This window comes from Oncorhynchus gorbuscha, linkage group LG17 (assembly GCF_021184085.1).
Source record: "Oncorhynchus gorbuscha isolate QuinsamMale2020 ecotype Even-year linkage group LG17, OgorEven_v1.0, whole genome shotgun sequence".
NCBI lineage: Eukaryota > Metazoa > Chordata > Actinopteri > Salmoniformes > Salmonidae > Oncorhynchus > Oncorhynchus gorbuscha.
The window spans coordinates 5,547,949-5,563,981 of record NC_060189.1 but is presented as its reverse complement, the minus strand read 5'-3'; the positions used below and the strand labels follow the sequence as shown (position 1 = coordinate 5,563,981).

The 16,033-nt window shown below is 45.8% G+C and overlaps 1 protein-coding gene across 1 annotated transcript in view; it reads left to right on the top strand.

The window, feature by feature from the left end:
• The window catches only part of xdh (xanthine dehydrogenase), a 64,880-nt gene that overhangs the window by 1,667 nt on the left and 47,180 nt on the right, over nt 1-16,033 (top strand). Inside the window, exons 2-8 of the mRNA XM_046307878.1 lie at nt 710-767; nt 1,952-2,048; nt 2,364-2,472; nt 2,676-2,802; nt 3,594-3,655; nt 3,954-4,046; nt 7,641-7,733. Coding sequence (XP_046163834.1) covers nt 710-767; nt 1,952-2,048; nt 2,364-2,472; nt 2,676-2,802; nt 3,594-3,655; nt 3,954-4,046; nt 7,641-7,733 — 639 coding nt within the window. The remainder of the gene's footprint in view (nt 1-709; nt 768-1,951; nt 2,049-2,363; nt 2,473-2,675; nt 2,803-3,593; nt 3,656-3,953; nt 4,047-7,640; nt 7,734-16,033) is intronic.

The following is a 16,033-nucleotide window of genomic DNA, read 5'->3' as shown; positions in this document are numbered from 1 at the left end:
GCGCTTGATGGTTTTTTGCGACTGCACTTGAAGACATTTTCTTGAAATTTCCCGGAATGACTGATCTTCATGTCTTAAAGTAATGATGGACTGTCATTTCTCTTTGCTTATTTTAGCTGTTCTTGCCATAATATGGACTTGGTCTTTTACCAAATAGGGCTGTCTTCTGTATACCACCTTACCTTGTCAAAACACAACTGATTGGCTAAAATGCATTAAGAAATTTCACAACTTAACTTTTAACAAGGTAAACCAGTTAATTGAAATGCATTCCAGGTAACTACCTCATGAAGCTGGTTGGGAGAATGCCAAGAGTGTGCAAAGCTGTCATCAAGGCAAAGGGTGGCTACTTCAAAGAATGTAAAATTGAAGATATATTTAGATTTGTTTAACACTTTTTTGGTTGCTACATGATTCCATATGTGTTATTTCATAGTGTTGACGTCTTCACTATTATTCTACAATGTAGAAAATTATAAACAATAAGGACAAATCATTGCATTGAGTCGATGTGTCCAAACTGTTGACTGCTACTGTATATATTTCATGCATAACGCTATGGAATATTTTTTATTCAATCTCAGAGGCTTTATCCGTAATTAATCGCCATGAGAACATTTTGCCTGTTCAGAGTATGTATTTGGAAATATATATCTCATATATGTGTACACGTATAACATGATATACAATATATATGTTATTTCTCCAGATAACAGAGAAACATGCTGATCCAGAGATGACACTGCTGATATACCTCAGGAGAAAGTGTATCCTGAAACACCTCTCACACACAGCCACAGGAAGTAGGGGTGTTGAGGGTGCTGATTTAATACCATAGCCACAGGAAGTAGGGGTATTGAGGGTGCTGATTTAATACCATAGCCACAGGAAGTAGGGGTGTTGAGGGTGCTGATTTAATACCATAGCCACAGGAAGTAGGGGTATTGAGGGTGCTGATTTAATACCATAGCCACAGGAAGTAGGGGTGTTGAGGGTGCTGATTTAATACCATAGCCACAGGAAGTAGGGGTGGTGAGGGTGCTGATTTAATACCATAGCCACAGGAAGTAGGGCTGTTGAGGGTTCTGATTTAAAACCATAGCCACAGGAAGTAGGGTGTTGAGGGTGCTGATTTAATACCATGGCCACAGGAAGTAGGGGTTTTGAGGGTGCTGCAACACCCCTTGAAAAATTGAAATACAAGTATTGCACTAGGCCTTTACTATTTCTGTATTAACATATAGTCCGTTGTGTGGGTAAAAAAAAAAAAACATATATATATATAAATCTTAACTCAGCACACCTGATATATATAGTGTATATAAATCTTCTGATAAAATTACAGGTATTTCATTTATTCACTGAAAATATTGAGGGGGAAAATTCCCCATTGTGCCATTTCTGCTCTGAATGTTCTGTGCTTTCAGTTGTTTGTCTTGTAGGACCTTTCACTCTCTAGGGGGTTTTATGGAGGCAGAACTTTGGACAGTTGGCTATTTGCTCTGAATAGACAGTAGACAGTAGACACGATATTTCACAACATTCAAGGAAGCAGGACGAAAATAGTGAGGTATGACCGTTCTTGCTGGTCTGCATGGCTGGAGAGAGAATGGTTTTGGATGGAAGCCAGATGATTGGTTGTTCCAAAGTTTTGAACATCACTTAATGAATAACATGGACTGTTATGTCACCGTCCTTTCTGTATACACAGAGCTAAAATGACTTTTACATAACTATCAGCACCCTCCCTCCCTCCCTCCCTCCCTCCCTCCCTCCCTCCCTCCCTCCCTCCCTCCCTCCCTCCCTCCCTCCCTCCCTCCCTCCCTCCCTCCCTCCCTCCCTCCCTCCCTCCCTCCCTCCCTCCCTCCCTCCCTCCCTCCCTCCCTCCCTCATACTCTATCTCTCTCACCTATCCCCCTCCATCCAGTTGTTCCTTGACTGTGTGTACCAGTGGGTTTGACAGGTACTAAGCTGGGCTGTGCAGAGGGAGGATGTGGAGCCTGTACTGTGATGCTCTCCAAATATCAGCCCCACCTCAGCAAAGTGCTGTATCTTTAACTCAAATAGCAATCTGCGTGTGGTGTGTGTTTCATTGTTTGTGTGAGAGCGAGAGTGTGTGCGTGTGTGTGTATGTGTGTGTGTATGTGTTTGTACTTGAGTGTCATGTGTGTGTGTGTGTGTTTGTACTTGAGTGTCGTGTGTGTGTGTGTGTGTGTGTGTGTGTGTGTGTGTGTGTGTGTGTGTGTGTGTGTGTGTGTGTGTGTGTGTGTGTGTGTGTGTGTGTGTGTGTGTGTGTGTGTGTGTGTGTGTGTGTGTGTGTGTGTGTGTGTGTGTGTGTGTGTGTGTTTAACTTAACCCTCCAGTCACCACTCGGTGAATGGGTGTCTGGCCCCTCTGTGTTCACTCCATCACTGTGCTGTCACCACGGTGGAAGGCATCGGCAGCGTGGCAGGGAAACTCCACCCCGTACAGGTAAGAACAGTGTCTTAGACCTCATGGAGGTATGCTCGCATATACTGCAGCCAACACTCTGTCCTCCCTCTGTCTCTCCCCCCTTTCACCCTCCTTCTCTTCCTCTCTCTCCTCCTCCTCTCTCTCTCTCTCTCTCTCTCTCTCTCTCTCTCTCTCTCTCTCTCTCTCTCTCTCTCTCTCTCTCTCTCTCTCTCTCTGTGTAGGAGCGTATCGCAAAGTCTCATGGTTCACAGTGTGGGTTCTGTACCCCAGGTATCGTCATGTCTATGTATGCTCTGCTCAGGAACAACCCTACACCCTGCATGGCTGACATAGAGGAGGCCTTCCAAGGTAAATTGGTTGTCAAACTAATAGGGTTGCAACATTTAGGCCACAAGTTTTCGAAAACACAGGACATTTTGGAAAATCATTTTACAACCCTACCAACTAGTGTCGTCCTGGCAACAAAAAAAACCTCACCAATGTACATTTAGACACATTTGCACCACACATCAGGTTTGAACTTAATGAATAAGATAGATATGACCTCTCTAGCTGGTCTACAGATAGATATGACCTCTCTAGCTGGTCTACAGATAGATATGACCTCTCTAGCTGGTCTACAGATAGATATGACCTCTCTAGCTGGTCTACAGATAGATATGACCTCTCTAGCTGGTCTACGGATAGATATGACCTCTCTAGCTGGTCTACGGATAGATATGACCTCTCTAGCTGGTCTACAGATAGATGTGATCTCTCTAGCTGGTCTACAGATAGATTTGACCTCTCTAGCTGGTCTACAGATAGATATGACCTCTCTAGCTGGTCTACAGATAGATATGACCTCTCTAGCTGGTCTACAGATAGATATGAACTCTCTAGCTGGTCTACAGATAGATATGACCTCTCTAGCTGGTCTTCAGATAGATTTGACCTCTCTAGCTGGTCTACAGATAGATATGAACTCTCTAGCTGGTCTACAGATAGATATGACCTCTCTAGCTGGTCTACAGATAGATTTGACCTCTCGAGCTGCTGTGCAGGACTGGAGAGAGAATGGTGACTTAATGAATAACACGGACTGTTATGTGAATGCCAGGTTTGAGCCTGGTAATGTTGTACTGTTGTTGTCCCCACAGGGAACCTGTGTCGCTGTACTGGTTACAGACCAATTCTGGATGGGTACAAGACGTTCACCAAAGTAAGACCACACAACCACACAACCACACCCTGAGTGTCATGCAGCCTCCTGAGGATGAGTAAGGATCATTGTCTTCCTCTTTCTCCTGCTTTCACTTCCATCATTTTTTCTCCAATCTGTGGTGTGTGTGTGTGTGTGTGTGTGTGTGTGTGTGTGTGTGTGTGTGTGTGTGTGTGTGTGTGTGTGTGTGTGTGTGTGTGTGTGTGTGTGTGTGTGTGTGTGTGTGTGTGTGTGTGTGTGTGTGTGTGTGTGTGTGTGTGTGTGTGTGTGTGTGTGTGTGTCCGTCTGCGTGCCACAGGAGAGGAGCTGTTGTGGTGGCAAAGGGAAGATAAACGGCTGCTGCATGACCAACAGAGTAGAGACCAAAGGATACACTGACGAGAGTGTCAACGTAAGTATTCTCATTCAATAGACAGTCTGCAGAGCCATGGTTGACTGGGAACATTTCTGGCAGAAATCACCTGTACATATCTCCCCACTGGAGACCTGAAGTCAATCCCTGTATCCACCTTTCCCTACTGATTCATGTGATTTCTATGCTTTCTCAGTGAAGTGTCATAATACCCCCCCCCACCCCATAAAAAATATTTAGATTTAAAAACGTAGAGTAACTATCAATACAATAGTCATCAATATAACAGGATATATCAAACAATCTGGCAGTCTACTATTTATTAATATGACCATTGACAACGTCAACTACTGCAGTGTACTCAATTCTTTGATTGAAAGAGAAAGAGAATGAGAGAGAGAGAGAGAAAGAGAATGAGAGAGAGAGAGAAAGAGAAAGAGAATGAGAGAGAGAGAGAGAGAGAGAGAAAGAGAAAGAGAATGAGAGAGAGAGAGAGAGAGAAAGAGAAAGAGAGGGGGATAGAGACATTCTAGTTTGTTTTTTACTGTTCTTCAACAACATTGTACAACTGGCAGGCTGAATTGCGAGTATAATTTAAATCAACAAAATATTATTTCAAAACACAGTAAACAAAATATATACAGTATGTCGAAAGCAATGAATGAAATTGAAGGAAGTAGGTAGTAGCTGTTGGTCTGTTGGCTTGACAGGAGGTGTTGGTCAATTGGCTTGACAGGAGGTGCTGGTCAATTGGCTTGACAGGAGGTGTTGGTCTGTTGGCTTGACAGGAGGTGTTGGTCAATTGGCTTGACTGGAGGTGTTGGTCTGTTGGCTTGACAGGAGGTGTTGGTCAATTGGCTTGACAGGAGGTGTCGGTCAATTGGCTTGACAGGAGGTGTTGGTCTGTTGGCTTGACAGGAGGTGTTGGTCTGTTGGCTTGACACAAGGTGTTGGACAATTGGCTTGACAGGAGGTGTTGGTCTGTTGGCTTCACTGGAGCTGTTGGTCTGTTGGCTTGACTGGAGCTGTTGGTCTGTTGGCTTGACTGGAGCTGTTGGTCTGTTGGCTTGACTGGAGCTGTTGGTCTGTTGGCTTGACAGGAGGTGTTGGTCTGTTGGCTTGACTGGAGCTGTTGGTCTGTTGGCTTGACAGGAGGTGTTGGTCTGTTGGTTTGACCGGAGGTGTTGGTCTGTTGGCTTCACTGGAGCTGTTGGTCTGTTGGCTTGACTGGAGCTGTTGGTCTGTTGGCTTGACTGGAGCTGTTGGTCTGTTGGCTTGACAGGAGGTGTTGGTCTGTTGGTTTGACCGGAAGTGTTGGTCTGTTGGCTTCACTGGAGCTGTTGGTCTGTTGGCTTGACTGGAGCTGTTGGTCTGTTGGCTTGACTGGAGCTGTTGGTCTGTTGGCTTGACAGGAGGTGTTGGTCTGTTGGTTTGACCGGAGGTGTTGGTCTGTTGGCTTGACAGGAGCTGTTGGTCTATTGGCTTGACAGGAGGTGTTGGTCTATTGGCTTGACCGGAGGTGTTGGTCTATTGGCTTGACCGGAAGTGTTGGTCTGTTGGCTTGACTGGAGCTGTTGGTCTGTTGGCTTGACTGGAGCTGTTGGTCAATTGGCTTGACTGGAGGTGTTGGTCTGTTGGCTTGACAGGAGGTGTTGGTCAATTGGCTTGACAGGAGGTGTCGGTCAATTGGCTTGACAGGAGGTGTTGGTCTGTTGGCTTGACAGGAGGTGTTGGTCAATTGGCTTGACTGGAGGTGTTGGTCTGTTGGCTTGACAGGAGGTGTTGGTCAATTGGCTTGACAGGAGGTGTCGGTCAATTGGCTTGACAGGAGGTGTTGGTCTGTTGGCTTGACAGGAGGTGTTGGTCTGTTGGCTTGACAGGAGGTGTTGGACAATTGGCTTGACAGTAGGTGTTGGTCTGTTGGCTTGACCGGAGGTGTTGGTCTGTTGGCTTGACAGGAGGTGTTGGTCTGTTGGCTTGACTGGAGGTGTTGGTCTGTTGGCTTGACAGGAGGTGTTGGTCTGTTGGCTTGACAGGAGCTGTTGGTCTGTTGGCTTGACTGGAGGTGTTGGTCTGTTGGCTTGACTGGAGGTGTTGGTCTGTTGGCTTGACTGGAGGTGTTGGTCTGTTGGCTTGACAGGAGGTGTTGGTCTGTTGGCTTGACAGGAGGTGTTGGTCTGTTGGCTTGACAGGAGCTGTTGGTCTGTTGGCTTGACTGGAGCTGTTGGTCTGTTGGCTTGACTGGAGCTGTTGGTCTGTTGGCTTGACAGGAGCTGTTGGTCTATTGGCTTGACTGGAGGTGTTGGTCTGTTGGCTTGACTGGAGGTGTTGGTCTGTTGGCTTGACAGGAGGTGTTGGTCTGTTGGCTTGACAGGAGGTGTTGGTCTGTTGGCTTGACAGGAGCTGTTGGTCTGTTGGCTTGACCAGAGGTGTTGGTCTGTTGGCTTGACTGGAGGTGTTGGTCTGTTGGCTGGACAAGAGCTCTTCACGAGGACAACTCACCGTCCCTGAAGAAGCTGCTTCTAGGTACATATCTAGTCCTCTATGGCTGAAAGCGTAACACCCACCAGGATGATGCCTGGGTAGCGGCATCGCCTAAAGCACACCACAATTCAGCTGTGGTCTGGAAACGTCTCTAGGAAACTATGAGCCTGAACAGTCATCCCATCTCCGCGCACAGTCCTTGTCCTTCCAGGAACAGGCGGCAGTGAGGTTCTCAGTTGACTACGGCCTGCGTTTACCCGAAGCGACCTACCTAGTTGTTTTCCCCTCTACAAAAAAGCCAGTTCTTTGTCCAGTTGACATTTGAATAAATAGATTAGCCGGCTGGATAGGAGGAGTTATACCATCACAATCCCTGCATTTAAAACTCAGAGATATACATTTTTTTTTTACATAAAAGCCTTTACAAAACAAGTTTTACCCATATAGCTGAAGTTATTTGTGGTAAAGTTGAGAAACTCAGATATTTTTTTAAGTGACAAAGAACTGTGTTCTAACACATTAAGAACAGTGTTATGAAAGAACGCAGAAGAAATCGATTATCCGTGCCTGTATCACAAGCGCAATGCATGATGGGTAGACGGTCACATGTGTGACCTGGACCTCGTGAGTCAGTCACACACTTGTTTTACAACCAGAAAGGATCTACATGAAAGTTATGATGTCTGTTGGATGATTGGAGGAGTGTTTCACAGTTATCGGCCAATCACACCCGTGCCGTCACACAGGTGATATGCAGTCACGATTTCAGCGCTATATTATAAATAAAATACTAATTTTAACTTCAAATAAAATGATTGAATTATAAATAAAAGAGCTAAATATTTCAACATAAATTAACCAAAACATTTGAAAAAATACAACTATTCAATGGTTAATAATGTAGATATAACTGGTTAATAATGTAGATATAACTAGTTAATAATGTAGATATAACTAGTTAATAATGTAGCTATAACTAGTTAATAATGTAGAAATAACTAGTTAATAATGTAGATATAACTAGTTAATAATGTAGATATAACTAGTTAATAATGTAGATATAACTAGTTAATAATGTAGATATAACTAGTTAATAATGTAGATATAACTGGTTAATGATGTTTCAATGGCGTGTCTCATTGATCTCAGAGAACCTCAGTGTTGCCTGCTCCTCTCTACAACCCAGCTGACTTCCTCCCTCTGGATCCCACTCAGGAGATCATCTTCCCACCAGAGCTGATGGTAGATACACTAACACATCATCACACACTGGGGCTTAACACAAACACATACCCTTACCCCTCTCTCTCTGTTTATCTCTTTCACTAGCTCTCTGTTCATCACTCTCTCTCTCTCTCTCTCTCTCTCTCTCTTTCTCTGTTCATCACACGCTCTCTCTCTCTCTCTCTCTCTCTTTCTTTCTCACTCTCTCTCTTTCTCTGTTCATCTCTCTCTCTCTCTCTCTTTCTCTCTCTCTCACTCTCTCTCTCTCTCTCTTTCTCTCTCTCTCTCTCTCTCTCTCTCTCTCTCTCTCTCTCTCTCTCTCTCTCTCTCTCTTCTCTCTCTCTCTCTCTCTCTCTCTCACTCTCTCTCTTTGTTTTACAACCAGAAAGGATCTCTGTTCATCTCTCTCTCTCTCTCTCTCTCTCTTTCTCTCTCTCTCTCTCTCTCTCTCTCTCTCTGTTCATCTCACTCTCTCTCTCTCTCTCTATAACTCTGGTTAATGATGTTTCAATGGCGTGTCTCATTGATCTCAGAGAACCTCAGTGTTGCCTGCTCCTCTCTCTCTCTCTTTCTCTCTTCATCTCTCTCTCTCTCTCTCTTTCTTCTCTCTCTCTCTCTCTCTCTTTCTCTGTTCATCTCTCTCTCTCTCTCTCTCTCTCTCTTTCTCTCTCTCTCTTTCTCTCTCACTCTCTCTCTCTTTCTCTGTTCATCTCTCTCTCTCTCTCTCTCTCTCTCTCTCTCTCTCTCTCTCTCTCTCTCTCTCTCTCTCTCTCTCTCTCTCTCTCTCTCTCTCTCTCTCTCTCCCTCTCTCTGTTTATCTATTTCACTAGCTCTCTGTTCATCACTCTCTCTCCCTCTGTTCATCTCTCTCTCTCTCTCTCTCTCTCTCTCTCTCTCTCTCTCTCTCTCTCTCTCTCTCTCTCTCTTTCTCTGTTCATCACACACACTCTCTCTCTGTCTTTCTCTCTCAATTCAATTCAATTCAAGGGCTTTATTGGCATGGGAAACATATGTTTACATTGCTAAAGCAAGTGAAATAGATAAACAAGGTAAACTTTAAATAATATAGACATTTCAAATGTAATACTACACATAACTGGTTAACATCACACACATATTGTTAGTGTTGTAACAATGTGCAAGTAGTTGAAGTATGAATGGGAAAATAAACATATAAATATAGGTTGTATTTCTACAGTGTTTGTGCTCCACTGGTTTCCCTTAATTCATGGCAACGGGCCACACATCTTGCTGCTGTGACGGCACACTACACTATTTCTCATAACAGATATAGTAGTTTATCAATGTTTGATTTGTTTTTGTGGGTCTGTGTAATCTGAGGGAAATATGTGTATCTAATGTGGTCATACATTTGGCAGGAGGTTAGGAATTGTAGCTCTGTTTCCATCTCATTTTGTGGGCAGTCTCTCGAGAGCCATGTCTGCCTACGGCGGCCTTTCTCAATCGCAAGGCTATGCTCACTGAGTCTGTACATAGTCAAGGCTTTTCTTAATTTGGGGTCAGTCAAAGTGGTCAGGTATTCTGCCACTGTGTACTCTCTGTTTTAGGGCCAAATAGCATTCTAGTTTGCTCTGTTTTTTTGGTTGATTATTTCCAGTGTGTCAAAGAGTTATTTTTGGTTTCTCATAATTTTGTTGAGTCTAAATGTGTTTCTCTCTTGGGGTTCTGTGGGGTCTGTTTGTGTTTGTGAACAGAGCCCCAAAACCAGCTGGCTGAGGGGACTCTTCTCTACGTTCATCTCTCTGTAGGGGAGGGCTTTGTGGTGGAATGTGTGGGCATCGCTTCCTTTTAGGTTGATGTAGAATTTAACATCTCTTTTCTTTATGTTGATAACTAATGAGTATAGTCCTAATTCTGCTCTGCCTGCATTGTTTGGGGTTTTACATTGTACGCAAAGTATATTCTTTGCTGAATTCTGCATGCTGAGTCGGAATAGTTTTTTTCCCCCCATTTTGTGAATTCTTGTTTGGTGAGCGGACCCCGGACCTCACAACCATAAAGGGCAATGGGTTTGATAATGGATTTAAGTATTTTTAGCCAGATCCTAATTGGGATGTTGAGTTTCATGTTCCTTTTGATGGCATCGAAGGCCCTTCTTGCTTTGTCTCCTAGATTATTCATAGCCTTGAGGAAGTTACCTGTGGTGTTGATATTTAGGTTGAGGTGTAATTATTTTTGGGGCAACAGTGTCTACAGAGAATTTGTAGTCTTGTCTACTTTACCTTTTTTGGAACACAATTATTTTTGTCTTACTGAGATTCACAGTCAGGGCCCAGGTCTGACAGAATCTGTCCAGAAGATCTAGGTACTGCCTTAGACCCTTCTGGTTTGGGGACAGAAGCATCAGATCAAGTTCAAACCCCCGAGCTGACAAGGTACAAATCTGTCGCTCTGCCCCTAAACAGGCAGTTAACCCACTATTCCTAGGCCGTCATTGAAAATAAGAATTTGTTCTTAACTGACTTGCCTAGTTAAATAAAGGTAAAATAAAAACAGTAGGCATTTTATTTCAGAATCCAGCAGGGTGAGGCCGGGTGCTGCAGACTGTTCTAGTGCCCTCGCCAATTCATTGATATGTATGTCGAAGAGTGTGGGGCTCAAGCTGCATCCCTGTCTCACCCCAAGGCACTGAGGAAAGAAACCTGTGTGTTTCTTGCCAATTTTAACAGCACACTTGTTCGTGTACATACACTACCGTTCAAAAGTTTGGTCACTTAGAAATGTCCTTGTTTTTTAAACAAAAGCAAAAAAATAAATGGTCCATTAAAATAACATCAAATTGTTCAGATATTCTGTCACGCCTTGGTCTTAGTATTTTGTGTTTTCTTTATTATTTGGTCAGGCCAGGGTGTGACATGGGGTTATTGTGTTGTCTTATTGGGGTTGTAGGCATTGGGATTGTGGTTGATTAGGGGTGTGTCTAGTATAGGCTTGTCTGCCTGAGGCGGTTCTCAATCAGAGTCAGGTGATTCTTGTTGTCTCTGATGGGGAACCGTATTTAGGTAGCCTGGGTTTCACTTTGTGTTTCGTGGGTGATTGTTCCTGTCTCCGTGTTAGTGTTCACCAGACAGGCTGTATTAGGTTTCTCGTTCCATTTGTTGTTTTTGTATATGTTAAGTTATTTTATTTTCGTGTATCGCGATCCTTCATTAAAGATCATGAGTAACAACCACGCTGCATTTCGGTCCGACTCTCTTTCTACAAACGAAGAACGCCATTACATATTGTTAATTAAATCTTCTTCGGGATTGGTGTCCCTTCCACGGGACGGTTGAGCTAATATAGGCTAATATGATTAGCATGAGGTTGTAAGTGAGAAGAACATTTCCCAGGACATAGACATATCTGATATGGGCAGAAAGCTTAAATTCTTGTTAATCTAACTGCATTGTCCAATTTACAGTAGCTATTACAGTGAAATAATGCAATGCTATTGTCTGAGGAGAGTGCACAATTTTGAACATGAAAAGTTATTAATAAACAAATTTGGGCAGCCTTCGTACTACATTTTGGACAGAAATGCAATGGTTCATTGGACCAGTCTTAAACGTTGCACATACACTGCTGCCATCTGTTGGCCAAAATCTAGATTTCACCTCGGCTGGAATAGTACACCCTAAATCAATGTTGGTCCAAAAAAAACTATTGTTTTTTTCTTTGTAATATCTTTTACCAGATCTATTGTCTTATATTATCTTACATTCCTTTCACATTTCCACAAACCTCAAATTGTTTCCTTTCAAATGGTACCAATAATATGCATATCCTTGCATCAGGGCCTGAGCTACAGCAAGTTACATTTGGCTTTGTCTTTTTAGGCCAATATTGAAAAAAGGGGAGGAGTTGTTGTTTAAATATTTAAATGACTATGTACATAACGAACATGAGTCGACATGCTAGGCAACGTTCTGTGGCATGGTGCGGGTGATAACTGCGTGTCCAGCAGCGGGGGATGTGTGTGCCCAGGTCAACAGCCGATCTCTCACCCCTGTAGGGACGTAGATGCTCTCTGGAGGTAGTGGGTTCCCTCTCCAGAGCCTTGGGGATGTCCACATCTACGTCACAAAACATGAGGCCAACAATTCAGTAAGACTGATTGATGGGCTGGAGGACACTCACAGGACCCTTCACCAACGTGGAACCACAGGGTGCGGGAAAGCAGATCCTCCAACATCCTGGTTCCCAGGCAATGATTCTCATCTTTGACCAGAAGATGGTGAGGTTATGGAGTTGGAGCCATGCGAGGCCGAGGATGACTTTGTGTACGGGTGCAGGGATGATGAGGATGGGAAGGCTTTCCTGGTGCTTGGGTCCAACGGTGAGGGTGAGTGGTGCTGTGACGTGCGTAATTGTGCCGGACCCAAATGGTCGTATATCCAGGGCTTGGACTGGAAAAGGAGAGGAGAGTGGGTATGAAGTTAAATTTCAGTGAGGAAGTGTGGGCCTGGTCAATAAAGTTCCCCCACGGCACCGGAGTCCACTAGAGCTGTAGGAGAGACAACACTTGAGTGCCAGCCAGACAGTGACATGGGAACCAGAAAGGGTTTTGGCAGAAAACAATGAAAATGGAATACTATAATATGGCCTACCGTAGGAGAGGGAAGATACTTGGCCGCCCCACTGCTCTAGTGGACCCATTGTTCAGACGCACTGGACATCAGGGAAGTTCCCCTCCTGGCTGCAATAGGGACAGAGTGACAGCTATCTCAGATGATGCCGGTCTGCCGCGAAGAGGTGCGTGGCCCCTACCTCCATGGGTTTAGGCTCTGCCTCAGGACAGTGGTGAGGTGGACACCAGGGCTCCTGAAGAAGGTTATCTAAATGGATGGCCATCGAGATGAGAGCGTCTAAGGACATGTTGTCATCCCAACATGCCAACTCCGTCTGGACATCCTCGCGTAGTCTAATGCAGAATAGACCCGTGAGAGCCGGCTCATTCCATCCACTGGAGGCTGCCACAGTCCGAAAGGTGAGGGCGTACTCCTCAGAGGTCTGGGCTCTCTTCTGGAGTTGGAATAGTTGTTTGCCTCCCTCTCTGCCCTCTGGAGGATGGTTGAAGACCACCCTGAACAGAGCCATGAACCTCTCAGAGGAACCCAGCTCCTCCGCTCCTATGTCCCAGACGGCCGTAGCCCACTCCAAAGCCCATCCGGTAAACAGGGAAATTACCTTGGCAACGTTGGACCTCTCTGTGGTGCGGGCTCTCGTCTGAGAGGCGAAAGGGAGCACTGGTGTAGGAAGCCACTGTATTTCAATGGCTTTCCGTCATACTTCTCTGGAAGGGACAGTTGGGATCACTAACCTGGGCGGTTGGCTGGGTAGGCCGGGGGACTGGCTCACTGTGACGACCTGTGGTAGGAGGCCCTCCATCAGAGGTATTGAGAACCCCGTTGTTGGTGTCGAGGTCGGTGGGGAATGCTAGGACTTCGTTTCATGGTCGTACCCAGTAGAGCCAGCTAATCGTGGTGTTGATGGAGTAGATCCTCAATCGTCTGGAAGATGGTGTAATCCTCTGCTGCATCCATAATTTCTGAGGCAGTATTATGTAACATATACACAGGGAGTCAGTAAACAGGAGCAGAAGGTGAGTTTAACCTCTCTGGGATATGCTAGCGTCCCACCTGGCCAAAAGCCGGGGAAAATGCAAAGTGCCAAATTCAAATAAATTACTATGAAAATCACACAGGCAAGATAGCAAATTAAAGCTACACTTATTGTGAATCCAGCCAATGTCAGATTTCAATAAGGCTTTTCGGCGAAAGCAAATGATGCAATTATCTGAGGATAGCACCTCTGTAAACAAAAGAGAAAGCGTATTTCAACCCAGCAGGCGCGACACAAAACGCAGAAATAAAAATATAATTCATGCCTTACCTTTGACGAGCTTCTTTTGTTGGCACTCCAATGTGTCCCATAAACATCACAAATGGTCTTTCGATTAATTCCGTCGATCCAGAAAAACACTGTGTTTGATCCAGAAAAACACTGGTTCCAACTTGAGCAACGTGACTATAAAATATCTCAAACGTTACCTGTAAACTTTGCCAAAACATTTCAAACTACTTTTGTAATACAACTTTAGGTATTTTTTAAAGTAAATAATCAATAAAATTGAAGACGGGATGATCTGTGTTTCAATACAGGAGGAAAACAAACTGTAGTTTTCTGGTCACGAGCCTCTATCTAACAGTACACTTCAAGTGACCCTCATTCAAGATGGCGTACTTCTTCATTGCACAAAGGAAAAACCTTCACCAATTTCTAAAGACTGTTGACATCCAGTGGAAGCGATGAAAACTAATTGAAAAACAAATTGAAAAAAACAATCTGAATGGTTTGCCCTCGGGGTTTCATCTGCTAAATAAGTTATGTTAAACTCACAGACATGATTCAAACAGTTGTAGAAACTTCAGTGTGTTTTCTATCCAAATCTACTAATAATATGCATATCTTATCTTCAGGTGATGAGTAACAGGCATTTGAATTTGGGCATGCATTTAATCCGGACGTGAAAATACTGCCCCCTGTGTAACGGCGTTCGTCTGTTGAAAGAAGAGAGTCGGACCGAAATGCAGCGTGTTGGTTACTCATGACTTTAATGAAAGAACGCCGTACATGAAATAACTGATACTAACTACAAAACAACAGAACGGAACGTGAAACTAATTACAGCCTATCTGGTGACTACAACACAGAGACAGGAACAATCACCCACGAAATACAAAGCGAAACCATGGCTCCCTAAATACGGTTCCCAATCAGAGACAACGATAAGCACCTGACTCTGATTGAGAATCGCCTCAGGCAGCCAAGCCTAACAACACCCCTAATCAGCCGCGATCCCAACTAATACAAACCCCAATACGAAAACAACATATAAACCCATGTCACACCCTGGCCTACCCAAACATATAACAAAAACACAAAATACAATGACCAAGGCGTGACAGAACCCCCCCCCTAAGGTGCGGACTCCCGGACGCACCTCAAGAGCATAGGGAGGGTCCGGGTGGGCGTCTGTCCATGGTGGCGGTTCTGGCTCGGGACGTGGACCCCACTCCATTAATGTCCTTGTTCCTCCCCTTCGTGTCCTGGGATAATCCACCCGACCATGGCCTAATAGTCCTCACCCAAATCCCCACATAACTGAGGAGCAGCTCGGGACAGAGGGGCAGCTCGGGACAGAGGGGCAGCTCGGGACAGAGGGGCAGCTCGGGACAGAGGGGCAGCTCGGGACAGAGGGGCAGCTCGGGACAGAGGGGCAGCCTGGGACAGAGGGGCAGCCCGGGACAGAAGCAGCCCGGTACTGAGGGGAAGCCCAGTACTGAGAGGAAGCCCAGTACTGAGAGGAAGCCCAGTACTGAGATGAAGCTCAGGCAGGTAGTAGGCTCCGGTAAATCCTGGCTGGCTGGCGGAACTGGAAGATTCAGGTTGACAAGCAGATCTGGAAGATTCTGGTTGTCTGGCAGATCTTGAAGAGACTGGTTGTCTGGCAGATCTGGAAGAGACTGGTTGTGTGGCAGATCTGGAAAAGACTGGTTGTCTGGCAGATCTGGAAGAGACTGGTTGTCTGGCAGATCTGGAAGAGACTGGTTGTCTGGCAGATCTGGAAGAGACTGGTTGTCTGGCAGATCTGGAAAAGACTGGTTGTCTGGCAGATCTGGAAGAGACTGGTTGTCTGGCAGATCTGGAAGAGACTGGTTGTCTGGCAGATCTGGAAGAGACTGGTTGTCTGGCAGATCTGGAAGAGACTGGTTGTCTGGCGGCGCTGGGCTGACTGGCGGCACTGGCCGCGCTGGGCAGACTGGGAGCACTGGCGGCGCTGGGCAGACTGGGAGCACTGGCGGCGCTGGGCAGACTGGGAGCACTGGCGGCGCCTAGCAGACTGGGAGCACTGGCGGCGCTGGGCAGACTGGGAGCACTGGCGGCGCTGGGCAGACGGGAGACTCCGGCAGTGCAGGAGAGGAGAAAGGCTCTGGCTGCGCTAAACAGGCAGGAGACTCCGACAGCGCAGGAGAGGAGAAAAGCACTGGCTGTGCTGAACAGGCGAGGCGCACTGGAGGCCTGGTGCGTGGTGCTGGAACTGGTGGTACTGGATCGAGGACACGCACAGGAAGCCTGGTGCGGGGAGCTGCTACCGGAGGACTGGTGTGTGGAGGTGGCTCTGGATAGACCGGACCGTGCAGGCGCACTGGAGCTCTTGAGCACCGAGCCTGCCCAAGCTTACCTGGCTCGATGCCCACTCTAGCCCGGCCAATAGGAAGGGCTGGTATGTGCCGCACTGGGCTATGCTCCCG